General features: G+C 44.2%; 1 protein-coding gene across 5 annotated transcripts in view; it reads left to right on the top strand.

Annotated features, from left to right (window-relative positions):
* The window catches only part of RNF144A (ring finger protein 144A), a 397,563-nt gene that overhangs the window by 170,808 nt on the left and 200,029 nt on the right, over positions 1-26,726 (top strand). The window contains exon 7 of one of the 5 annotated variants that reach the window (XM_037026434.2): positions 828-890. The exons of the other annotated variants lie outside the window; for them this stretch is intronic. Within the exon in view, the coding sequence (XP_036882329.1) occupies positions 828-875 (48 nt within the window). The 3' untranslated portion in view covers positions 876-890. Of the gene's footprint in view, positions 1-827; positions 891-26,726 lie in introns of those variants that run through there. 5 annotated transcript variants of the gene reach the window in all.

Below are 26,726 nucleotides of genomic sequence, written 5' to 3'. Positions count from 1 at the left end.
GGGGACATAACAATTGTAAGGGTTAATTCACCTAATAATAAAGCTTCAAAAACATGTAGAAAAACTGAATGAACTCTGAGAAATAGACTAAATCAACAATTCTAGTTGGAGATTTCAATTTCCCTTCCTCAAACATTGATCAAAGAAGTAAATATATTGTCAGCAAAAATATATTCATCTTCCTAATATGTGATTTTTTTGGAAGAAATTATACAGCTGGGAGGATTTTCTTGATCAACTGGCATTCATTTTCACTTTGGAGGCATCAGACTAATCTGTATCCTTGCTGGATTCTAACAAAAAGCATTTTGGAGGAAGCATACTAAGAGAGCATCTTTGGAACCAAGCCTTCCCAGGAGCATGTGAGGTTCACTGGCAGGAAAAGCAGCCCAGGGGTTGCATTCTGTCCTCACGCAAAAACCTGTTGCTAATTAAAGATTTAAGAAATACAGTGGGATAAGTAACATCAGCCCAGATGGTATTTCAATAAACTGGTGAGGCTTGAGGCAGACAGTAATTCTGCATGATTTCTCAGCCAGGTGGGGGTCTGGAATGACTGGCCCAAGACCCTTCAGGTGGGAACTGCCTTGAGGGCCAGGTAGGAACTGCGAGCTCTGTGGAATCACTGGGGAACGAGACAGCCTTCAGCCCTGACGCTACTGCCTCTGTGAGTGCATTTGTTCAGCTTAGGAATAGCGAGGCTTTTATTTACTAAGCTTCCTGGAGATTTCTGTGTAGTCTCTGCCTCTTTATAGGATTTAGTAGTCAAATTAATGAAATGTGTGCTTTCAGTCCTACTGTGTAAAAGCACCGTGCTTGACTTTCAGATCAGTGGCGGAATATTTCCCAGCGTGTCTTCTTCGGATCATCAGTGACTCCATGTCTGCACCATGTTGGGGCCAGGCTTCCACACATGAATCGTGGAAGGATGCCAACATTCAGACCATAGCAGAAGGCAAGAAACAGAAGGGCCCTCAGGCTCCAGCCGCTTCCAGCTCAATGCTCGCTGGCCCATTCTTAAGATGTCTTACCGCTTCCCACAGGGCTGGGATGAGGGCGCTCATCCCCACACCACCAATATCAATACCCCAGGTTATTGAATTGTCCTTTAAAGTTTCTCATATTAAAACACAAACTTTCTAAACTATTGACAGATGTCTGTAAGTTTGTAACAGTTGCCAGCATACACTTTATTAAAATAAGTCATAACTTATTATAATTTTGTAAATCTCCTAGAACAAGATGGAAGCTATGCATGGTTAAAAAGCTGGTCCACCTCCATTCAGGCCAATTTGTTTTCTGGAAGTGGTCTATTCCCTTCCAGGGGGGGACCACTTGGGGACGTACTTGGATTTGGGTGTTAGATCCACAGAAAGCAGGGTATAGTTCTCTGCACCATGCTTAGCATATTGTTGGGCTAAATAAGTGTTGAAAATGATTACAGAAAGGCTTACTGTTCTCCCAAGAATATATTAAACACATGTTATAGATTTCTGGAATCAGTGGGGTACTAATCATTCAGTTATATTTTGCTTAAATCGATCTGGTGTTAACTGACAATGAATCTACTGTCTTCTAAGAAAGTCAATGAGAACAACTGACGGAGGCCGAGTATTGGATTTCTGAGTGGGAGTTAGAAGAACTAAATTCACGCTTAGAGGACTAACAGCTGATAACTCCCTCTACATATTGGGAAGGGGAGAGCCCAGCCGTGGGAGTGTAACTGGGAAAGGCAGAATAAAATTAAGCAAAGGAAAACTGAGCAAAGGAATATTAAAGCCATCTTAACAGTGAGGGCTACTAAGCCACTGAAAAGCCTCCCAAGGGAAGTGATGGAAACCTCCTTGCTTGAGTCATTTCAAAATCGACAAAGCAATGGAAAATGTACTGCAGGGAGCCGCCCTGTGCCTGCAGGGAGCGGACACGATGATTTAATAGTTCTTTTCTGTCTCTTTTCCACGTTCTGTGAAAATTACATCGCAGCTAAGAAACAAGATAGATAGATAGCCCTCAGGATATTGACAGAGGCTTCATCTGAAGCATGAAGTTGAAAAGAAAGAAAAAGAAGCATTTTAATATTCTGTCAGCCCTGCACACTTTTTTTTGTACACTTGGATTTCAGATACTGTGTAACCTTGGAATTTAAGTCGAGCTTTGCTTTCCTTTGACTTAACATGTAAGAACATGCAGAACTTTAATTAATGAATAATCTAAAGTTCAACTTGTATTTGTCCCAGTGTGTAGTGGAATGCTAGGAAGAGGGAAGTGTAATGTTTTTCTGAATCGCCCATGTCAACATCAAACATAGTACAGCTTAGGAAATAAGCATTCACCAAAAACTAATTTTAGCACAAAAGGAAAAAAAGGAATGCAATGAGATTCTTCTTTGTTCCTGGGAATCTAGAGTATATTATTTTTAAAAGGCCCTTGAATTTTATGCTGTGTAATTCTTGCTTACAGATGCTAGAGCTGGTCTTAAGAGCCAAGAGAACAGTTATAAAGAAAAAAACCCTACATTATCAGTCACATAATGAAGACATGAAAACTTCACTACAATCCACATTGTTTTTATCTTGAAAGTATTTATTGTAAAGACTTTGGGGTGATCTCTAATCAAGGATGATTATTGCTTTTTAATTGTTACCTTCAACTATCATATTAGTGGTTACTTACTGTGTTCCAGACATGCTAAGTCATTTACATATAGAATTCTTTCACATTAAAGTTCACTTTTTGGCATGTACAGTTTGGCGAGTTTTGACAAATGCATAGGTTCATGTATCTACCAACCCTGGTACCACGCAGAATGGTTCTGTCCCTCCATTGACATATATATATATATAATGGCTTCTCCCTGTCTGTGGCATACTTTTCATTTTCTTAGTAGTATCATTTGAGGAGGGGAAGTTTTAAATTATCATGCATTCTCATTTACTTTTTTCTTTATGGTTATGATTTGCGTGTGTGTGTGTGTGTGTCCTTTCGAAGAAAGTTTTATCTACCTGAAGGCTGGAAGTTACCTTCCTATGACTTCTTCTAGACACTTCTATGGACTTAGTTTTTGTGTTTAGGCCTGTGATCCACTTCAAATGAGATTTTGTGAAAAATGTGAGGTGGGGTTAGTATTTTAGTTTCATCTCCCACCCCTCCACCCCTCCAGCTCCCCGCCCACTGCCCCATGTGTAATCAGTTACAGAAATACCATTTTTTCAAAAGAGTTTCTCTGTTGAGATGCCACGGGGCCTTAGAAAAAATGAACTAAATGTGCAGATATGGGTCCACTTCTTCTCTCTCCTCTGTTCTAATAATCTGCTTATGAAAACCACAGACCAATAACTGTACTTTGAAGTGGTGTGCATCTTCTAACTCTTTCTTTTTGTCTATTTTAATTCATTTGTATTTTCATGTACATTTTAGAATCCGCTTGTCAATTTTCATAGTAAACTCCGTTGGGATTTCCAATCTCTAAGTCAATTTGGGAAAACAAATACCTTGAAAATATTGAGATTTCTAATGTATGAACTTGATATATATCAATATTTAGTTTGTCTTTAAATTCTCTCAGTAATGCTTTTTATTTTTCAGTAAAGTAGGCTTGCATATTGTTTGTTAAGCTGATTCATACACATTTCAGATTTTTGATGCCATTATAATTGGAATTATTTTCATAAATATAAATGTATTCTGATTTTTAATTTCTTAAGCCATTGTAATAAGGGATCCCACACCCTGCAAAGAATTTCTTCATTTTATTTCTGTTCTGAATATTTTTAGCATTAAGTCATTTTATTGCTTTTTATTAGTTTAATTTCTGTAGGCTCTGTAGTAATAGCCCCATTTTTCCTTCCTGGTACCTGGTGTCTTCTTTGGCCTCTGGGTCAGTATTGCTCAGTCTTTATGTTTTCATGAAGCTGTATTGACCTTTGCTAATCATCTCCATTGATTACTGCTTTTCTATGTACAATTTTTTCTCTTTTCTTTCTCTCATTTGAATTAATGGAAGTTTATTATATTTTTCATCTCTCTTAAGTTGTACATTAATTATGTTTATATATTATTATAATAAATATATTTTTTCTTTTGTTGGCTTTTGTAGAAATAGATATTTCATTGTTACATTTTCATCTCTATTAACTTGTCTGTTACATATTTATATTATATTGTTATGTTATAATATAATTATTGTAGTTTAGATTATTGATTTTATTATTCTTTTTGACTTATTACTTCCATATAGTAGTACTTTTAGCACTTTGCACTTAATGCTAGAACGTTCTCTCCATTTACATACATAGTCCCACTTATGCCCTTCGGATGCTTGTGTTCTTTCCTATGTATTTTAATTCTATGTACACTTTAGGCTCCATGAGGCTTCAATATTCATGCTTTGCAGAGTTCACTTATATTTAATTACATATTTATTATTTTTTATTACTCATTCTTTCTGGCATTTCCATGTTTCCAACTGGGAATTTTTTTTTTCTAAAAGAAAATTTGAAAAATTATCTTAAATGACTCCTTTAGTGAATACCAACTGGCAAATTTCTTGGAGTGCTTGTCCAGCTAGGAATATCTCTGTAATGGTCATCTTCCAAGGCACTTTTGCTGGGTAATCATTTCTGTAGAATTCTGGGTTAGCCTCTTTCTTTCACCACATGAAAGATGATATCTGTTTTCTGGATTTGGCCATTTGTGCTATAATGTAAGGTGTCAGTGAAATTATTGCTTTGATGATGATTTGTTTTACAGACTATTTTCAATTTTCCTTCTCTTCTGCCTTTTTCTTTTAGCAATTTCGTCATGATAAGCCTATGGAGGGATTTGTTTGCGTTTCTTCTGTTTATGGTTCATAGCACTTTTTGAACCTCATGTCTTTTACAGGTTTGGGGATATTCCTTAACATTACATCTTCACATATATCTCTGTTCCATTCTCTTTCAATAACCTCACTGGGATTTTAATTCCATACACAGTAAACTTTTTTTTTCCACGTGCTGCATATCTTTTATGCTTTTGCCCTGTATTTCTCATTGTTTTTGTTCTTCAAGTCTTAGCCTAGATATTTTCTACTGATCAGTGTCACAGTTTATTCATTCTCTTTTCTGCTGTGTCAAATGTGCTAGAGACCCATGTCCTGTATTAAAGGGAAATTGCAACATGCTTGTTAAAAATCGCAAAGAAGATTTTATTTGAGCTCATGCAGTAGAGGAGAGAGACTTCAGTTGCATGAGCTCAACCCAAATGCAGTGAGGGCAACTGTGGATTTATACCCAGTGGGCAAAAACATCAGTGGAGGGAATGTTATTAAAAGGGATTGATTAGACATCAAAGGTGGGGCAATTGTCATTAAGCTGGTTTAGCAAAATTCCTGCTAAAACTGGGCTGGAAGTCCTAGGCCTGCAGGCCAAGGCTGAGGCCTAGTCACAAGAGGGCTCAGGGAAGGCTGACTAGTGTTTGGTCAAGAAAAGAGTCCTTGTAAACTGGCATCTTAATTTCCAGTTTTAGAATATAGCTGTTCAGGAATCCCAATCATGAGACTGGAGTTTACTGAGGTCCCTTCTTTCTCTCTGGGTCCTGAAATCCTATTGTCTCTTCTTCAGCAGAGCAAACTACTGAATACTCTATTCGGCATTTCAGTGGTTCTATGCTTACCTTCTTAGCTGTTTGCCTTGTGCAGTTTCTAACTTCCACAAATACCTAGAAAGAGGAAATAACTGACTTCATGCTCACTTCTTTAAAAAAAATATATTGGTTGCCCTAGAGTTTACAATATACATTTACAACCAATCTAAGTCTGCGTTCAAATGACACTGTAGTGCCTCAGCGGTAGGGCAGGTATCTTATACAAGGTGTTCCCAGTCCCTCCCTCCCATCCTTTTAACATTGCAATCATTCATCTCACTTATCCATAAGCTATAATCACCAAACACATTGTCCTTATTAGTCTGGAAAAGCTGTTATCTGTTAGATCCATGAAAAATGAGAAAATTAAAAGATTTTATTTTGCCTTCATTCACTCCATCTCCAGCACTCTTCCTTTCTTTATGTAGGGCCCAGTATCTGACCTATGTCATTTTCTTTCTCTGTGAAGAAAGTCTTTGAACATTTCCTTCAAAGCAGAAAATTTCTCCAATTTTTGTTTGTTCGAAAAAGTCTTTCTCATTCACTTTTAGAAGAAAATTTCACCGGGTAGACAATTCTCGGTTGGTGGTTTCCTTCTTTCACGACTAAATATTTCACTCTACTCTCTTCTTCCTTCCATGGTTTCTGAAGAAAAGTCCAATGCAGTTATTGCCTGTGTTCCTCTAGAGGCATCTTCTCCTCTGGTTTCTTTTAAGATTTGATATTTATCTTTGATTTTCTGCAGTTTGCATTTGATATGCCTCGGTGTGGTTTCTTTGGTATTCGTTCTTCTCTGTGTTCTCTGAACTTCAGTTTGACCTGTGGTTTGTCATCTGACATATTTAGGGAAATTATCTTTTGTTATTGCCTTAAATAGTTCTTCTTTTCCTTTTTCTCTTTCTCTTCCTCTGGCATTTCCATCACACATATGTCACACCTCTTGTAACGGCCCCACATCTCCTGGATGATCTGTTCCATTTTTTTCATGCTTTTCTGCTCTTTACCTTTCAATTTGAGAAGTTTATTGACATATTTTCCAGCTTTGCGTATTCTTTCCCAGACCCCGTCCAATCTATTGATGAGCCCATTAAAGGTATTCTTCATTTCTGTTGCAGTATCTTTGATTTCTAGTGCTTACTTTTGATTCCTTCTTAATGTTTCCATCTGTCTGCTTCCCTGTCTTGCCCGTTGTTCCCTTTATCCATTGGTGCCCTTTGCATATTAGTCATTATTTTAATGTCTCACTCTGATAATTTCAGAACTTTTCCATACCTAGTCTGTTCTGATGCTAGATTTGCCTCATGAAACCGTGCTTCTTGCCCTTTAGTATTCCTTATGCTTTTTACTGAGCACTGGGGGTGCTGTACTGAGTGTGAGGAACTGAGGTTGATGGTCCTCAGTGTGAGGGTCTGTGTTTACCTGGCTGCCTGATTGGGAGTCAGACTGTATTTACTCCTCACTGGAGCTGAGGGGTCGGAGGCTAACATTTTCTCTGGCGTCCTTGTTTCTGTCTCCCTTATTGCCTGGAACTCTCTGGAGAATCTTTCTCAAGGAGGATCTGAGCACTCTGGCTCTTGTAGCTGCAATCCATTGTTATTCTGCAGGTGCCTAATGATGTGGAGGTAAGGTCTGAGGGGAGGGGAGGCGATCTGTAACCTTACGATTAGATCTCAGTCTGCTAGTGAGCCTGTGTCTGGGGCTGCAGCCATCACAAGAGCTTCTCAGGTTTTCTTCTTCTCAGCTTCTCCCAAGTAGGTGAGACAAGAAGGCTGCAGGGGGCCTGCCACTGGCTGTTGCCCTTCTTCCAGACTGGTTAGGCTCTGGTAAAACTCAAAGTGGTTAGTCACTGGTAAAATCTTTTCATTGGAGGGAAATCCTTTGTTAAGAGAAACAAATGCTCTTGGAATAATTCAAAATAGTTATTTTTCTCCTTTCCTTAACCAGAATCATGAGGGGAATTTTCTCAGATTATATTCACCCTGGCAGCTCTGGGATCTTGGTGGCAAAACTCATGACTATGGGTCTTTCCTCCAAGACTGGTCCCTGCAGTTTTTACCTCTCAAGCTACTCCACACTTAAATTCCAGCAATTTCTCAATGATAGTTTAACTTTTCCTATCCCAATAAGATAATTAATTATGTGGAATACTGCACACAATTATTTATTGTATACATATGTACATTAAATGCAATGATATTTGAAATTCTATATGGAGTGTGTGTATATATATATATACACACATATGTATACATGTATACTCTAATATATATTTATATATGCATACCTATATATACCTAATATATGTCATATTTATGCACTCATATAAAAACATTGGTTTTACAATGAGTTTCTAGATAGAGGAGAATTATATGCACTTCTTTAAGTGTTTGGACATCTCTTCTCTCCCCCATCTCTCCTCCTATCTATGTGTCCCTTTATCCCCTCCCTCTCCATGTGTCTAGTTTTCTATCAGCACTTAGAAAGGTTATATAAATTTATTTACCCAATAGTTACAACTGAGAAAAGTTGTCTCATTGCACACTTTTGACAATAATTTATTCTCTCAGAGTCAAGGATAGTCTTAAATTCACCTTCCATATACCTTCATTCAAAGAAGGTATATTATTCTTTCTGCTTTGTTCTCTTGCTAGCTGCAGTGTTTGCAATGCTGGTAACTGCATTTTGAAAAGCTGACCTCTGATTTTCTGATTTTTTTCTTTCTTTCTTGCCTCTTACATGAGAGCAGATAATAGAGGAATCCTGTCGGTAGACTGTTCAGGTCTAATAATATGTCCATCTCATAATGTTCCTAAGCTATTGTGTTTGAATAGCTTTTTTTTTTTTTTTGCTCATGGTTTTAGAAATATTAATCAAATGAATATTCATAGTTTAAAAAGCTTAACGATGTGAAATTTAATAGAAGGATGCTTGACCTGAGGGGAACTTCTCCCCCATATGAAACGCAGCACCACACTTTGAAAAGAGATTTGAGCACACCCACCTCTCCTCATTTCACTCCTTTAAAATTGGTGAAGAGAATCAAGGGCGCTGTCATTTACTCTCTGGGCTGTGACTAATGCCCAATTTCAAAGCTGTGACTCCCCTTGTATGTTTGTTTGACATCAAAGGAATTTGGAGGCAATAAAAAAGGCTCTCTTCAACCGTGGCCTGCGGTCCTCTCTGTCTCTCTCTTTACAAGTAAATACCAATCATTTCACAGACGGCTCCGTGATGGCCATGGATAGTCTGGGATGAGCCGACATCGTCCACATTGCTGAATTAGCCATAAGAAATGATAGGAGGTGGCAAATCAAAAGCATTACCGTCTATCCGCTTCACTTCATGTCCAAGGAAAGCGAGGGTCTGTGTTATTCGCTGCTCTGCTCACATGGCATCACTGGTTGATGAGACAGAACTAGAAATAAATCTTCCCAACTCAATCCAGTACCATTTCCAGTATCCATTCGTGTCAGTGGCCTGATTCTGTGATCAGGACCGTAGAGAACTTGGACCTAATAATATGAAACACCATATAAGGAAAGTTGTCTCTGAAAATATATGAATATGTAAACACACATGGGCCTTCATAGGATGGGATAAGCTGCCCTGAGATTCCTTTACATCCAGTGGCCAGCCTCTGTAGCTAATGAAGAGTTCACTGTAACATTTCAGGAAAGGTCAAGTATCTAGGGCCTGTTTACCTCCTGGAGAGCCAGGATACGGACCTGTGCTTTATGCATCAAGGTCCATTGCTGTTTAATGAAAGTTATTTCAGGGTCAGCACCCCAGAAATTTCAGTACATTAATTCTAAGAAAAAGGCTCCTCCCACTCCCCAATCTGGATTGCTTTCATTTATCTACGCATCCATCTTGGTATTTGCTCTTTTTCACTGTTGTTTTCTCTTCTGATGGAGCTCACTGTTATGTTCCACATCTATAAATACCCTCCCCTTCCTTTATCAGATGGCTCTCCATGGCCTGAGCCAACATCTGTCCTTGGCTCATGAGAGAATAGACTTGAGTTTAAAGCATCTTGCCTGTGTGACATGTTCGGAAGGTGACAGAGGAAGGCTGGTGCCTTTCACGCTGCTTCCAGCGCCCCAAGTCTTGAGCACAGCTAATCAACGCATCTCTTCCATTTTAAACTCAGATTTGTCACTTTGCAAGTAGGTGGATGTAAAAACACAGCACCAGGTGCAAAATGCTCTGTGTTACCGGGAAACTGTAATGTTATGACTACAACTAACACTTATTAAGAGCTTACTATATGGCAGACGCTATGCAGTAACAGCTTTGTGTCTTATTTGAACTTCTGATAGGTAGGGTATCTTACCCCTTTACAAAAGAGGAAGTGAGGCCACAAGGAATTTTTTTTAACTTTCCCGAAGTCATACTGCTTGTGATGGCACAGCTGAAATTTTCATTTCAAAACTGTGTGTCACGAGCATCATGTTATACTGCCCACCACTGTGGCAAAATGAAGCGGAATAACAAACCCCAACGACCAGCAATACGGAAACTTGAAGTTCAGCTCCAACACTGGGTCAGTGATCCTGCATCGGTCAGTGTTTCTAAATGGGTTAAAATGTTGGCTCGTTTCTTTTTTCAGTAGAAATACAGCTGGATATTGGAGAATGTCTTTCTCCGTTTATTTTGCACTTTACAGTTCTCTGTTCAGAAGTAGCACAGTTTTGTGTTGCATGAGGGAAAATGGAAATAACCTGCTAGATCTGCTTTACTTGCCAACTGCTCGAGGTCACGGAAGAGGACTGAAGGTGTGGAAATAAGTCCAGAGACTTGGACACAAGAAGGGAGAAGGATTCCCCTGAAACTGAGAGAGAGAGAGAGAGAGAGAGAGAGAGAGAGATGGTGGCTGGACGATGATTCCTCCGGGTGGGACAGAAAGCAGGGCCCTTCACCCCCGTGGAGGTGGGATTCGAGCTGTTCCCTGGCCGTGCCCCAGGGAGGAATGGTTCCCAGAGCGTGAAGTCATAAGCAAGTGACATCAGATCTTCTATAGAGGTTCTGAAGCTTCCAAAAGATTCCCAAATTGCTGCTTATTGTGGGCCATGCAGACAGGGACTGTGGGCATCTCAGTGGTGCCTTGTGTGGACAGACTGCAGTGACCCGAGGCACCCCTTCCAAGAGGCCAGGGGTGATGGGACATCCCAGGGAGGGCAGGGGGCAGGAATTCCACAAGGAGGACCAGAAATGACTTTCCTGCCAGCCCATCAGTGTGGAGTGTGGGATAAAAACTCTGTTATGGATATATAATAAGTGATTTGTTACAGATGTTTTAAATACTTAACACTTACCAGACACGAGGACCTCAGAGCTAATATAAATGGGCCCTAAAATACAGGGTATTCTCCGTGATGGCTACATATTCATTTTTGTCATTGGCATTTAAAGTAATTAGACATTTATTTAAATATTTTCATTACCTCCATTGGATACTAAAGCTTTACTGCAACTACCAACACAAAGAAAAAACATCTGTAGAACACGCTTCTGGAGGCGGTTTTTGGGTTGATTCTTTGCTTACTTTCCCCAGTGTGGGAAATTTTAGGTGTCTGGGACCACAAGCAGGGACAGCACAGGAAGGGCACTGATGTGGTCTGTAAAGACACCAACATTTGTTTGTGCTACTCTGTGTCTCATATCTGACACTGTAAATGAAATAGATGTAGATTTTTCTGGACTCAATTCCAGATTTTCTGGGATCCATGCAGGAAGTGTGTCACCAGGCCAGGACACAGCCATCCTGGGCCAGGGGCCTCCCCTTGATTCTCTCAGGACTCCCCTGCAGCCATCACTTGTGGGAATCACTTGATCTAATGGTCCATCTCACCAACATTCCCTTACATTTCTCCACTGAGTACTTTACTGCAATGTGTATTCTTACTCATGCCTGTCTATAAAGAATTTTACCTACAGAAAAATAAAGAGCTAAAACAATACATAATATTAGTATGAATCCAAGAAGATCAGTGACCTGGTGGGGAGAGGATGGTGGTAGGAAAAAAAGTCCACTTCCTCACGATTCACATGCTAATACAGAGCATTGCACACTTGCCACTGTTTCTTACTTTTAAGGGTACACTTGCTTGGTGGGTGGAATAGCAATTACTTATCATGGAACTACTGTTTCTCAAACACTTTTAAAACAGCAAGTTCTTGAAGGGTGTGAAGATTTGCTCTTAGTCCTTTGTGCTGGGGAAAAGCAAAGCTGGTTTGTGGAAGCTGGGAGAGGGGACCCAGGAGCACCGCTGGTCACCTGATTCCTTCCTCAGCAGTCCGATGTCCTCCCCAGAAATAGTTAGGGCTCTTTGACGCCCTAGCTTGCTGCAGTAGACTCTCTGCTCCTTGAGGGAAGAGACCGTGCTTACCCATCTCCCCTCCAGCAATAAGAGACCTGTGACGGGGTCAGTAGAAAATAAGCTAGATCCCAGCTGTCCTGACCCCAGCCCGAGACTTTTCCCCTCAACACCAGAAATTTATCTATGGATTTTAAGCTTTGCGTATCAGGGATTCTATGATTTACAAAGCTGAAAGTTAACAAGTTTAATCAAAAACCCAGTATTACTGAAAATTTGAGAGTTATTTTTGAGTTATTTCAAAAAATCTCCTAAGCATTCTGTAGGAAAATATATTTACCACAGCTAATAAGTGTCTGTTTCTCCACTATCATTACATTTCTTCAAGCATTTCCAATAAGAACACTCCAAATTATCCCCCCTCAGCTAGTTCATCTGTTCAGTCAATAAGCAACATTTTATTGCATTTATGAATTAAGCCCGCTTTGCATCCAATCATTTTGCAAACATCTGTAGCAGAAGCAGTCTAGGGAGCTTTTGAAAAATCAATCAGAGGGGAGCAGCTTTCACTTCATGTGCTTTTTTTTTTTCAATTTTAATAAAGTATTTACACATGTTTGCGCTGCCTGAAATGGAAACATGGCGGGGGCAGCAGTCACAGAGCGAGGGCTCCTGGGATGCGGGCTCCTGTGCTGGCCTCTCCAGGTGAGATGTCACCGATGGCAGCGCCTCTAAGTCCACCAGCAGCGCTGGGCAACGCTCAGCCAGCATGGGCGGCAGGGGGATTGCCCAAATGAGTCTCATTGACTGGTTAAAGACACCTTTCCTACCCCCTCTGCCCTTCCTGTGAGTTATATACGTGAGTGGAAAAAAGGGGGACATTTTCAATTATAACACATTTCTTGCATCTGGTCTTTGTAATGAAAGAAAAAAAAAGTTACCTGTGCTAAGTGAAATTCCATGATTGCTTGATATTGTTTGTAAAAAATCTCTGGGAATTGAGGTAGGGACTGGCAGACAGAGGAGGGCAGAGAACACAACGCCTGACGGACAGACACTGAGACAGGAATCTAAAGGGAATGGCTGTGGGCCTCAGCGTTTTCCAGAAGGAACTGTGAGGTTATCTCAGATGCATTATTTGCTTCTAGAAAATACAGAGTGTACTGATTTTTAGTCTTGTTTTCATTTGTTTTATTGCCCTTATAGCCTTTGGGATTCATTTTTTAGTCTTTGATGTTTCTCGTACTGTGGTTTCTCAGGGGTCCCTGCAGTGAGCGCCTCCTTCCTACCCCTCGCCTGCTCCGTGGATTGTCTCACTTTGTGCTGAGGCTCCAGAAGGTTATGGCGGCTCCACATGGAGGACGAGGGAAAGGGCAGGGGGACGGGGACACAGACGGCGCATTAACAGTGCTGGTCTGGGCAGAACCTCAGCGTGGTCCCCCGCCGAACCAGAGATGCCAGGGCAGTGTGGGATCCATTCTAGCTGCAACCTCTCATTTCATTGGCGGGAAATTTAAGGCCAAAACTGTGAAAGCCCTTGGTTGAGGAGAAGGTATCAAAGGTTATCTTACGGCATAGGGTTCCCGATTTCATTCTGTGTCCCTCCCCATCTTTACTGGTGATAGGTTGGAGGGACACTGTCTTTTAAACAGCGTGATAATACCATGCTGGGGGAGCGGTCCTTACAAACAAGAGAAAGCTGACTTGCAGGCAGTGAGCTCCATGTGAAGGATGAGAGGGTCCAGGACAAGCTAGGACTTGGGATTTGCCCAGCGTGCAGAGGGCAACACACCTGACCTGGGGCCCTGGAGGTGGGGTGGGGAAGGCGTTGAAGGGAAGCTGAGGGAAGGAAAGATCTCCGGCATCCCCTGCAAGGGGAGTCACGGCGTCAAGAAGCTCTTGCACCAGCTCCGAACCCTGTGCTCGCTCTCCGCTCCCTAGGAGTCCTGAGTGCCTCGGCCCTTCCCGGTAGGAGCCTGAACCGGGGCCTCCCCAGCCTTTGGCGGCAGAGGCCTCACGGTGGTGGAGAGGCAGTCACCGTCCATGGGCAGGTGCGGCTGGGGAGGCAAAACCCAGAGCAGACAGAGACAGAGAGTTGGACTTTTTATCCAAGGGCAGTTTTCAGAGAAGTCTGAAGGCAGGTTAAGCCTGTGACTTTCTTAAGTCTTGAACTCTTCTTGCATGGAGGCCAAGTTTAATGCACTTTTATTCCCCAACAGCCCGGTTTTAATTAACTAAAAAGATTTAAGCAAAGAGGCAGGCTTCCCTGCTCCCTAAAGTGAACTCAAGCAAACGCACTTCTAAGTTACTTTTAAAGAGTTCATCTTTGTGTCCTGGCCCAAGGGCATCACAAAGGTCCTTAGCAGGGAAGGAGCAGGGCCGGAGAGGCAAGAGGGGTTTCAGGATGGAAACGGGGATGGGAGCGGCTTGACTGATGGGCATGGTGACATTTGGCAAGTGCCTGCCCCACGGACAGGCCCTAGACTCGGTCCCTCAGAGTGGCATTCCTTCATTCAAACCCTCGACTCACTCCCTAGGACTTTCTCAGCACTGGCACCTGCCTGAGCGCCATTCCCTGGTCTGCCACCTCACTCCGTCCTCTTCCCGAACGCCCCACTCAGCTTCCAGCTGCTCCCTCTTCCTGGCACCACTTTCTTCCCTCCGCCCTGGGACACCATCTCTCATGGCTTCCTGTCTCTCACCGGCGGTGCGTCCTCAGTCTCCTTTGCTGGACCCTCTCCGGCCTCGTCCTGTCCTCCCAATGCCACACTGCTCAGGTCTCAGTCCTCAGCCCTGTCATTTTCCCCTGCTCCCCTGCTTTGGGGGAGCAGTCCTTCGTGGTCCCATGGACCCTCATGGCTTTCCCTGCTACCTGTACAGGGATGACCTCCAAGTTAATATCTGCCCCTTGGCTTTGTCTTCTCATCCCCACATTTGTATATTCAATCACCTACTTGCCATCATCTGCTGTAGGTTAAATTGTGTTCCCCCAAAAGATGGGCTGAAATCCTAAGCTGGCTGGCTACCTGTTCTTCTTATTTCTGTGGCCAAAATCCTTGGAGTCTTACCTCCTAGCTCATGTAGGTTATTGCAGGGACTCAACTTGACATTTTTCAAATGCATCTGTTTTCACTTGGGTCCAGTCCCACTGACACTGTTTTTCCCATGTTTTCTTACCTCCCACCTTGTAGTAAATCAGTAGAAGACTCGTTAGCTGGTAAGTTTTAAGGAGTGCCTTAAATAGGAAAGCCTATTTAATTCAATATTATTGATGTCATCATTAATTTATATTCTCAAGTTAATTTAAATTAAAAAAATATTCCAGGTGAGTGTGTAATTTGTCATATCACTTCCTCCACAAAGCCCTCCCTGTATACCTTAAGTGCTATGGTGACTCATTAAGACTGAAGGAATCTGAGTTTTTAGATCACTTTTTGGGAGATCCTAGAACAACTATTGATTTTACATATTATCTGAAAGGCAAATGTTTTCTCTTTTGTTTTAATTATCACTACTTCATTTCTGGTAAAACAGATCATTCCATGGCTGGTTACTACAATCTCCCAGGGCCTTATTTTCATAGCACGCAGATGGCAGGGGGCTCACAGTGACTCATGTTGAAATCATGAGCCCCCAAGTCTAATTGTCCTTCCTACATGGTCAGCTCTTTGAGAAAAGGAACTGTGGTGAACTCACCCTTAGGTTCACATTCTACAAATATGCATGGCGTATATGCTATGCGCTTCTTACTACCCAGGTATTGGAAATGTTCAAAATAAAGTCTCTGTCCTCAAGGAGTTAATATTTTAGTGGGGGAGCCTATGTAATATACAAACAAATAAATATATCAGATAGTTACAAATGCACTAAAGAAAAAGTTAAAAGACTTGAATAATAGGGAGGTACTTTTTTGCTGAGAAGGATGGCAGGAAAGGTCTTTGGTCTAAACACACACATGATATGATTCTGTGGAATAAATGAATGGAACTCACCCTCGGATATGAGCCTTTTAGAACTGCACGGGAGGTCATGACCTGCACAACCTGACGCAGGGGCTCAGGCACCCACTGCTCTTTCTGTGCCCCTGTCGTATCTACCCTGAGGCTCCTCCCAGTGTCAGTCCTGCTAAGTGGCTTATTCATTGAGAACTGGGAAATCAGAGAATCAAGTTTATAAATATCGTGTGAAAATTAAGTGTTTTGATGATTTGGGGATCCTCTGTGAGAGACAGACCAGCATTGAAATGTTTGGGTTTTGTGTCAGAGGTAAGGAGAAGGGGAGTGGCCCCAGGGGCAGGCACTAGGGTGCATTGTTTGTAGAGAATTAAACACAATAATAAATTGTAAGTCAGTCTGCTTTTTATTATCACCACGCACCAACCAATTTAATGATGTAGTGATGAAATGCTCCTCCATGTGGACTGTTCCCTCTGCCTTCCCTCGCGGGCAGAGTGCTGGTAAATCTCAGGGCTCAGCTGTGGGAAACAGAGACGACTCTATTTTAAACAGAAAGGATCTCAGCAGAAGGATCTGGGCCCTTTCAGACTTGAGGGGAAAACTAGAGAAAGAGGCTGCAGGCTGAGGACTCTCAGGATAATCCACCCCACGATCAAGGATTCAGGGGACTTGGCATTGCCAGTCTCTTGGGTGTCAAGGAAGCATGGTTATTGCTGCAAACCAACAGTCAGAAAGCTGCTCCCATCCACCTCCTCTGGGCACCCATGGAGCAAGCAACTGCACCCTGAAAACCCTTGATGACCTCTCCGGCCAGAGGCAACACCAAAGCCGTAGCCGATGACTTCCTCCTGGCGCTGCCCTCCTAGCCACACCCTGCCCAGATTCATCCCATTCATCCAGGCTGGTTGCATCCAGCACCCTGGCTACCAGGAGGTCCTGGACATGTGGTTTTTGTCTTCCTGTTTTGAGTGATTGGAAGGCACACCAAATGTCAATCAAATGTTCCATACTGTGACCGTGCTGGCATATGAGATATCTTTTTCTACTCAGATGTAAATGGCCACACCATCATTATATCAGCATGCCCCACCTAGCATAATGCAATTAACCCTTTCTCAAGTTAAAATGCACCTGGTTCTCCCCAGAAGGGGACAGCCACATTTCCTTCCGTCATTGCATCTGTCCTGTGACATGGTGCATTTTGTTCCTACCTGCGTCTCTTACAGCCTGAAGGCCAAGCAATTTAACCATCAGTGTCCTTATAAAAAACCATCACAACATGCCTTATGAAACAATCACAGCAGAAAGAAAGTGAGGAAAAAAATTGGTTAATAATTACGAGCTTATACACAACAGAACAAAGAACTTACGAGTGACTCCTGAGTCTTCATGTCTGTAGCTACGCAGAGGCCTTCCTTGGTATTTATGATTTCCTTCCTTCACTATCCATTCTATGGCCCTACCCGGTCAGGGTGTCATACCTAGTGAACTAAGCCCCATCATCCTTCCCCACAGGCTGAGTTCTTGGGACTCCCTCCTGTAATGACCTTCTAGAATTTTCTACTACCTTTTACAGCTGTACATGGCTTTCCCACAGGACCCTCAGGGGATCTCCTGGAATGGAACACTCTCCTGCCCGTCGGCAGGCTGCAGCCGCAATGCGCTTTCCCATCAGGAATCGGTGTCAGTTACTTGGGTCAGCACAGTGACCCTCCCTCATGGGCTGCTGGTTCCCAGCCACAGGCCCCCTCCTTCCAGTTCAGCGGTGCAACCTTTGTGGGAAGTTTCACATATGCATCAGGTGGTGAGAACCCTAACCAGCAGACCGCAAAGTCATGGAGAAGGGCAGCGGAGCTTTGGGAGTGGCTGCATTGTTGTTAGAACTACAAGTGTGACTCACATTGCAACCCCTGGGCTTCCAGGCCCGTTTATTCTGCCCCTGGGACATAGGTGCCATTTAGTGCCCTGCTCCAAAGGCTGCGACATTGCCTCAATACCAGATGCCGTGATAACCATCTGCCCTGCGGCCCCCCACCGCCCTCCAAGGACACCTGCTTCCCTCCAGTTAGAAAACACTGCTTCATTCTGGGGATCATCCCAGCAACCCCCTTTGACACCGCGTCCACCTCACCCTTACCTAGTGACTGGGAACACCCCGCGGAAGTTCCCCGGCTCTCCGCAGCTGTGCTCCCGCCGTGTCAGCGGTGGCAGGAATCGCCTTCCTCCACCGGTGCCCAGTGGCTTCCGATCCGCAGACCCCGACTCAGCTGGCATCCAGGCTACATGCAGGCTCAGAAGGGACAGTTTAGCTCTCTGGCCTTTGCACAACATCAAAGCATATCAGACGGAGGTTGGGGTGGAAGCCATTCCATTCACCACACAATGCGAGGAACTCCAGGCAATGAGACTGAGTGACGGTCACACGTGCTGAACACAGGTCATCAGGAAGGTCTCGCATGAACTGTCGGCATGTATGGTGATAGGTGAGCAACACACATTATAATGGCTGTTGAATTCTCACCATTTCTCTTTGCATTCAGTTTGATCATCCCCATTTTATAGGTTAAGACAAATGTCTAGAAAGTTGAGTTGATTTATTGGAGAGCACACTGCCAGGATTTGAACCAGCTCTGGCCACCTTTCCCTTTTCCTACACCACATTGCCATTCAGCAACTCTCTGAGGATTGTAAAGGTCTGTTTTGTTGTTGCTGTTGCTGCATATGGTGGCAGAGTAGGGCAGCACCTTCCCCCCACATGTGTGTGGACTGTGCACTGTACAGTCTTAAAAGCATCATTACATAGGCATAATTGAGAACCACACAGTTTTGAAATTATAACATATAAGGCCTCATTCTCTGTAGTTGGCATGGCTGTTTTGGAATAATTGTATTAATTGCCGTGCCCTTCAGTTTTAAGTACTGGGGCTCCCAAATGTAGAAATGAATTTGCCAATCTCAGTGGCATCTGTTTCGGTCACAAGAAACAAGTCCTCTTATCAGAATGCTTTTTTTATCTTACAGCCTAAAGACTGTGAGAATCAGAGTACGAAAGGAATGTACCTACTTGGCATATTCCTGTGGGCGAGGAGATGGGCATTTCATATTCAATTGTGTATATTTTGTACATGCTGGGAAGAATTCTAAATACTTTTCTTGAAATTCTTAAAGGAGAAAAAACGAAAGAGCTGCCATAGATCTGGTGTGGTTAACGCTGGGTGGCATTTTCTTTCCCTGAGACCATTCAGAGATGGAGGATTTCCCCAATGGCGGGTTCTCAGCACAGCTCAGAAAAACAGACAGAAATGCCTAGGATTTCAGACCGCATTGACTCAGGGAAAGAGGACTTCGAACTGTCTTTTTTGGTTTAGGACACATGTAGAACAGGAGCAGCCACTTCCATTTCCTTTAAAATTACCAAGGTGAGGCCCTCTGACGGGCACTCACGTTCATGCCTGGCACTGGGACTGGGAGGTAGGCCCCTTGTCCCACCGCTGTCCCTGCTTCCTGCATCCATACCGTCCTCTGGTCTTCCCCACACTTCAGTCTTACCTTTTCTCTGATTCCAATACATCCAAAATATGGAAATGCAAGGTAGGAAAAGAGCATAATGTAGAATTTTTAAGAATCTTTTGACAAAGCAAAGAAATCTAGACCGAGACCACAGTTCTCCATCGTGTCTTGCTGCTGAGGCTGTACCCACATTTGGGGTTTTCTGCTCCTTCCCTCCAGGTCCCCCTGCAGGTGGGCAGCACCTTAGCTGAGGACCCACCTCCTCACCCGTGTCCGGGGCCCTGTGATGGACGGTGTGGTCACCAAGTACGCACCTTCCCGTCCCCATGGGCTGCGGACCCCAACCCGGCCCAGCAGTCGCTGAGTTTCTCATTCCTCGGCTGCTGCCCTTTCCCTTCCTCAGAGGGTTAGGCGCCCCGGCCAAGGGCACGGACCGAGCAGTGTCCGCCGCACCCCTCAGGGACGAAGGAGCTCCAGATGCTGTGCAGCTGCCTCGCGTTTAGATTTGGTGACATAGTCCTGTGTCCCTCCCTACTGGGGACATTCCTCCCTTGGGTGAAAACTATTCAATACAGACCAGAATCCTGGAGATGGGAAGCAAACATTTGGAAAGTGGTTCATTAGGTATATGTAGGAACACTAAACCCTCTACCCGAGGCCTGCGTATTCTACCAGTGGGGAGAAATCTCATTGAGTCCAGAGGAAAATTTTGTTTCCTGTCAAAAATGGATCCCATTAGTAGCAAACACACACAGTTTACAATACAGAGCGACCAGGGCTACGAAATGAGTAAGATTCTTCATTTCTTCCCACAGGAATCTGTGGGCAGGAGGAGGGTGGCAGGTTCCCAGGGGGACAGCAGCTAAACTAGGTCTTGAAGGGAGAGGAGGCATAGACGGAGTGAAGGGCCTCCGAGCAGAGAGAAAAGCAGGTGCTGAGGCGCGGAGAACTGGTGTTGTTCCTAGCTTCAGACAGGGTGGTGTAGACGGGAGTGGCTAAAAGTAAGACAGGAAAACTAACTTATTCTTTGCCTGATTCATAAAAAGGAATTATAATAACATTCATATCTACAGCACTGACCTCATCTTATTTTATGGGCATTAAATGACATAACGAATACAGAGCCCTTGTTCCTGTGTTTGGCATGTTCTCAGTGCCCACGAGGTGTTCAGATCGGTGGTGATGGTTACAGCCATGATAATGAGCACCAGTACAGTGACCTCTGGGCAGCGAAAGGGGCGTTGCGAGCCTGAGATGTGGGCTTGCAGAGTTCTGTGAAATCTGGGAGGCTTGGTACGGCCAGCAGATGATTTAGGTGCAAAGGGGTAAGGACTGAATAAGACGGGGAAGCGTGCAGAGAAGGCAGAGTCCGCCATTCAGCAGGTGCAGGGAGATCATGAAAGACAGTAATGGGAAAAAGACCTCGATATTTTAGCTGAATTATGTTGGGCTTTGAATGGCTATAAATTGTTTGGTTTTCTTCTGTAAGCATCGAGGAAATCAGTGGAAGGCACTGAAAAGAAAATATTAGAAAAAAAATGAAAATAATTGTTGAATCGTGGGGCTGACATTATAGGTGTCCTTTCCTCCATTTAAAAAAAGGGTGTTGATAAATGTCTCTTGTGATTGACATTCCAAAAATGAGACAGGTAGCTTAGCCTAGGATACAAAAAATAAAGGCAGACAAGAAACAGGAAAGCAAGCCGAGACTTGCCTGTGACACAGTTGCTTCTGGAACTCGGTTTTGGGCTCAGCAGCTGCAAGTATATAAAAAATATCTTGTATTTTGTATACAGCTCACCTGGAATGTGTCCCTCTCAGCTTCTACTGGCCAGGGTCTCAATGACTGTCAACAAGGCCATTTCCAGAGCTTGGGCTCTGAGTGAATATGGAATAGGGGACACTGAGCACAGAGAGATGATCCATGGGAGGGGAAAGCTTGGACAGCATCAGATGGGGGAGCGAGAGATGAGGGATTGGTCCCCAAGCGGAAACTGGCCTTCACAACCAGGTGGGGTATCGCCATTGCCCTTCGCTAGCTCACAGGAGCTGCGTCGGGGGCCTGATTTCCCGGGCTCGCTGGGGGAAGGTGCTGGTAGGTGAGGGGAGGAGAGGTCTCCTACATGTTTGTTTGCTCACCTCCTGAGGCCACCCAGATTGAGTGGGCAGGCTGATGCCACCTGCTGATGCCACAGCAATCTTCCAGGAGGCTTTTTGGGTCCTAGAATCCACTCCTGCTGGTTGCCCACATCAGCAGCTCTTAGGTCAGTGACAACGGAAACCCTAGAAATGACGCTGGGACCCATTTCTATCATCTGCTGTGTCTCCTACAGGATAGATTTATTTTTCCATTAGTTTTCTGAGACATAATTTTATTTATCAGAATCCCTCCCAGAAAGAACAGTTTTGTTAGGAAGAAATATTTTGCTAAGTGGTGTGACAGGGAGTTACTGAGATTGTGCCTAGGAAGGGAAGGTGCTGTATCAGGGGAGGGGTGGGCGCAGAGGGGGCACGTGGTGAGGACATAAAGGCCGGAGGACCGGACAGACACCAGGTGAGGGACAGGCAGTGCAGCCAGGGAGACTCCCTCTGGGGACCCCCACATACCTGGGGCCTAGCTGGGGAACCCCAAGTATACAAGGGCTTGAGGGTTTTGTTCTCAGGCTTTGAAACTGGGGGTTTGCGGTCAGTTTACCTACACCACCAGGGTTCTCGGGCCCGGCTTCTTCACCAGTAAGTTCCACCCTGAAGAGCCAGACCACTGGCTGGAAGGAGGCTCCTTCCACCTAAGACACGACTCAGCATTTTTGTTTTTTAGAATTTAAGTTGGTCTATTTAAAAGGAGTGTGAACACCTGAGCCAACAGCTGGCTTTGGCTGCAAGAAAAGATTGGGGGTGAACCTGGGTTCAGATCATGTGGTTCCAAGCCTGAAAGCGAGACAAGAATGGGCAAATACTTGGATTCTGCAACATTTTACATAGAAATTTAAGTAGAAACCCAAGTGCACCATTTTATTTTCTTGGTCTCTTGTCTGCAGGGAAAAGTTTGTTAATGTTATTTTACAAGGACGACTGCTAACTTGGGTTCACTTATCAGGTGATGATGACTCTTCAGAGAATTCAGAATGTGGGAGCTGCAAGAGACGGTTTATTCTCTCCTTGCTGGACAGGTCAGGAAATGAAGGTGGACACTTGGCGAGGGTCACAGTGGAGATTGAACTAGAAGCAAGATTATCCCAAATGGTTCTCTGTTCACTGCACAGGCTTCCACTTTGGGGGATTTCCTTTCTTTAAGAGAAAGTCATTAAAAAGCAAGCTGGCAGGAAAGAAAAACACTTGGGGGTTAGCAGAGGGACAAGCAAAGAGCATGAATTTGGGGGATGAGGTTGCCTCGGAACTGAATCTCTGCTCCGCCGTTTAGACTTTCCCAAGTCTCGTTTCCTCCCTTGTAAAATGGGGTTATATCTACCTTGAAAGGAAAGGTTGTATTTAAGATGAGGGAAATAAAATGCACGAGGCGCTGAGTGGAGCACAGCTGGCGACCAGCCAATCTGTCTCCAGTACCCGAGCCCTGCGCCTCATCCCTTTGTCGGGAGCTCGGACCAGCCTCGGCTCCCCCTCTGCCAGTGGAAGGGGACTCCCTGGGTGAAGCCATGCGGGATGAAGCGCTGTGACCTCATGCGGGGCCTGTTCCAGGCTCTCCGCTCTGATTAGACATCCAGTTAGACTCCTGCTATCACGTCAATCACATGTGTCCTGGGAGCTGATTTGGACGAGAATGACTGCAAACCTCAGCGGTTCCACTGGCTTCAGAAAATACTTGGCGGTGTTTGGATACTGCCCATCATTACTCCATATTTTTAAAAAATCATGTTAAAAGGGACACATTTATCAAAGAATTTGTCCCATGCTGGTTTCAAGACACACGCTGGAGTAAGGAATGTTGAAATTTGCGATTTGTGGGGAGCTTAAATAGCATACAGGAGAAGCCAAATGAGATGTCCCCAAACTCATTGTTTTCCCATAGATACCAGAAGTTGGGTGCCTATTTCATTTGCCCCTTTGTAGCCCCACCTGTGAGCCTCTTGTGTTATCTAAGAGTCTCAAGGTTTAACGGGCTATGAGCGGGGTGGGGGGGGTGGGGGGGGTGACATTACTGCTGCCACCTGCCTTCAATGACGCTGGTCCCACCCACTAAGCAATGCAGATGGAGGTCTTTTACCAGGATTTTGGCTTTGAGGGGTTTGCCGTGTGCACACCAACTTTGTGGAGGCTGCCCTCCATTAGCTGGTGCGTCTGCCTCTTCAAACGCTGGCACCCTTTCTCTGAATATTTTTTCTCTGAAGACTAAACTGCTTACAAATACCCCTTCTGTAAACAAAAAAAAATGCTTCCTTTTAAACTCCTGCCTTTTTAAAAGCCAGGTCTTTTGCTTTCTTTTCATCTGCTGACCTGAGCGCCTTACACCCGGGTTGGGCGTCCCTGCAGGAGGCCCCAGAGCCCGCCGCCCGCTGGTGAGGTTACTCTGCCATCCTCCACCATCCCTCCATCCTCCGACTGTGCTTACATGTCCACCTGATCTTCTGGACCCGCCGCCCTACCAGAAGCCCTTGGTGCTGCCTTCGGTAGTGTAATGGGATCTTCATCTTTTACTCAGCAGCCCCCCAAGTGGGGCCGTGCCTGTCTGTGCTCGATGCAGTTCCAGGGGCGCCTGCTGCCTGGAGCGAGAGGCCAGAGCATCAGGGGGTCTGCTCACCAGGTGGGGTCACCTGGGCCCGGGCTTGCATGGCCCTGTGCGAGGTTTGGTTCTATTTTCTACACCACTTCCCCCTCTCGACTGTGAGGGGTGGTCTTGCACACGGTGATTCCTTCAGGCTTGGTCTGCTTTGTCCTGCAGCTGCTCTCCTGGGAGAACTTTTCTACTTTCTGTACATTTGCCTTTGAAACATAAAGGCCCCAACTTATTCACATACTTGTAAGGATTTTGCCAAATTGAGCTAAGCAGACCAGTGACCTCATGGCCCTAGTATGTCTTAGCTCTGCAGAAACGCCCAACCCACACGAGCTTTCCACGGAGCCCCGCGGCCTCTGCTCTCCCGCAGGGTGTGGCCTGCTGCTCAGCTCACGGCGCTCGGCTCTGTGTGTTTCACAGCATCAGCAGCACTTTCTCAGGCCTCACTCTTCACTTCAGCTTTTGCGTTCACCTTATCATTGAGAAGTTGTGTTGCTCTCTCTGTGTCTCTGCTGGTTTAATTTTTAAAACTTCTCCCTATAACCATCAAAAAATAGTGCTTAAAGATGCAGATAGTTACACATGGAGATATTCATAGGCACAGGAACGTGCATGGGCTGGTGTGATTGGCTTTCTGTTACTCTATCCACTGCAGCAGTCTTTTGCAGTGTTAGCTGTCTGATTGTAGGGCTGCAGAAGAAAATACACAAGGTGAACTTGGAGCATTCCATAGCACCAGAAAATATATATAAGAAAAAAATACATAAGAAAGGGCTAAAACAATACCACATGAAACAAAGAGCCTGAGAGTGACGGGGTGTATGTATCAAAGAGACACAGCAGCTCAATGAAAAAGCTCCCAATGACTAAGGCAGGAAAAATCCAAGTAACACAATGTATAAATTAGTACTGTTTTATAAACCAAAGTGTACAATAACTATCCATGAGTCCTTACTGATATAAATCAATTAATTGATATACTAATAAATAAACAGGGGAGAAGATACAAATCTCCCATGCTGAAGAATTCCAAATAAATCCTGCAGCGATTTCACCTTCAGGAAGGTCCTCACAGCCCCCCTGCCCCTCTGCGCCTTAGGTGTGGCCTGCACAGTGCCTGCCTTCTGAAGACGACAGTGTGGACAGGGGGAAAGAGTGATTCTATACAGGAGAAACTTGGCAATCTCTACCTCAGCCAAGTGATCAAATGTTGATAGCATTTATTCTTTATACCATGTGATGAACATAGTACTTTCCCCCTGTAATCTTCCTCCCCAAAGCATATAAACCCAGTCTAATAAAGAAAAGAAAAAAATCAGAAAATCTTCAATTAAGGAATAGTCTACATTTTGTAGTATCTGACTAGTACTCCTCAAAAGTGTTCAAGTCATCAAAAACAAGGAAAGTCTAAGAAACTGTCACAGCCAAGAAGGATCTAAGGAGGTACTTCAGCTAAGTGTCATGTCATAGCCTACCTGGGATCCTGAAAGAGAAAGAGGACATTAGTAAAATACAAGGAAGTCTAAGTAAACCATGGACTTTAATTAATAACGATAGATCAGTATTGGCTCAACACAACTCATTAATTGTAACAACTATGCCATGCTAATGTAAGATACTAATAATAGGGGAACCTGGGAGTGCCATAGGTGGGAACTCCCTGTACTAGTTGCACAATTTTCTGTCAATCTAATGCTGTGCTAAAGTAGAACATTTAATAAGAAGTATTTCTTGAATCCATAATAAGAGCCAGGCCCTCCTCTAAGCACTGTGGTACAACCGTGGATGAGAGGGAGAAAGTGCCTGGTCTCATAGAGCATATCGATTTTCTGGGTTTTCTTAATATCGTCCATTAGATTGAATCTTGGCTCCTGTGAAATCTTCATGAATATTATTTTCAGACCCTTCATTGCTCTGTGTCATTCAAAACTGTATTGAGATGTCAGCCTGTGGCCATGCCTTCTAACACCAAAGACTAATATGAACATGAAAGTAGAAGAAAAATACCTTCAAAGGATCCCTCAACAGTAGATACAAATGCCCTGCTTGTTACTGTATGTGAAATGAAACTGTGATTATGTTTCTAACACAAAATTCTACCAAACAGGGCTTTCTCAGTATGAGGTCTTAAAAGAGGATGTCCACAGGTATCTGGCAGTGGGAACAAAGAGGGACAAAGAAAACTGGACCACAGGCAGGTGCAGACATGAGCAGGTGTAATTGTCTGAAGCCACTTGATACATGAAAACAAGTCGCAAATCCTTCAAAGCCCTTGTGTGCCCAGCGCATCAGGGTAACTGATGGTCACAGGGTGCTTGGCCACCGGAAGGAGCCGGGGTGAGGTGGTGGACACAGACTGTTGATCTAGACTTCCCGAGTTAGCTCGCACTTCCCGCAGCCCACACAGGAGCCCTTGAGCGTGGGCCGGCTGCCCCTCTCCTTGCTGACTTCCTTGCTTCCTGGACGGGAGCAGTGGTGGTCGCTGTCCCCCAGGGCACGGTGAGAATCCGTTAGTCCACTGAACGGGCTTAAACTACTATCTGTCTATAATATGTATGTAACAATAGTAACCATAATTAAAAATGTCAA

Source organism: Manis javanica, chromosome 1, assembly GCF_040802235.1.
Source record: "Manis javanica isolate MJ-LG chromosome 1, MJ_LKY, whole genome shotgun sequence".
NCBI lineage: Eukaryota > Metazoa > Chordata > Mammalia > Pholidota > Manidae > Manis > Manis javanica.
Note: the sequence above shows the minus strand (reverse complement) of the source record. Positions and strands in the feature narration are given on the sequence as shown.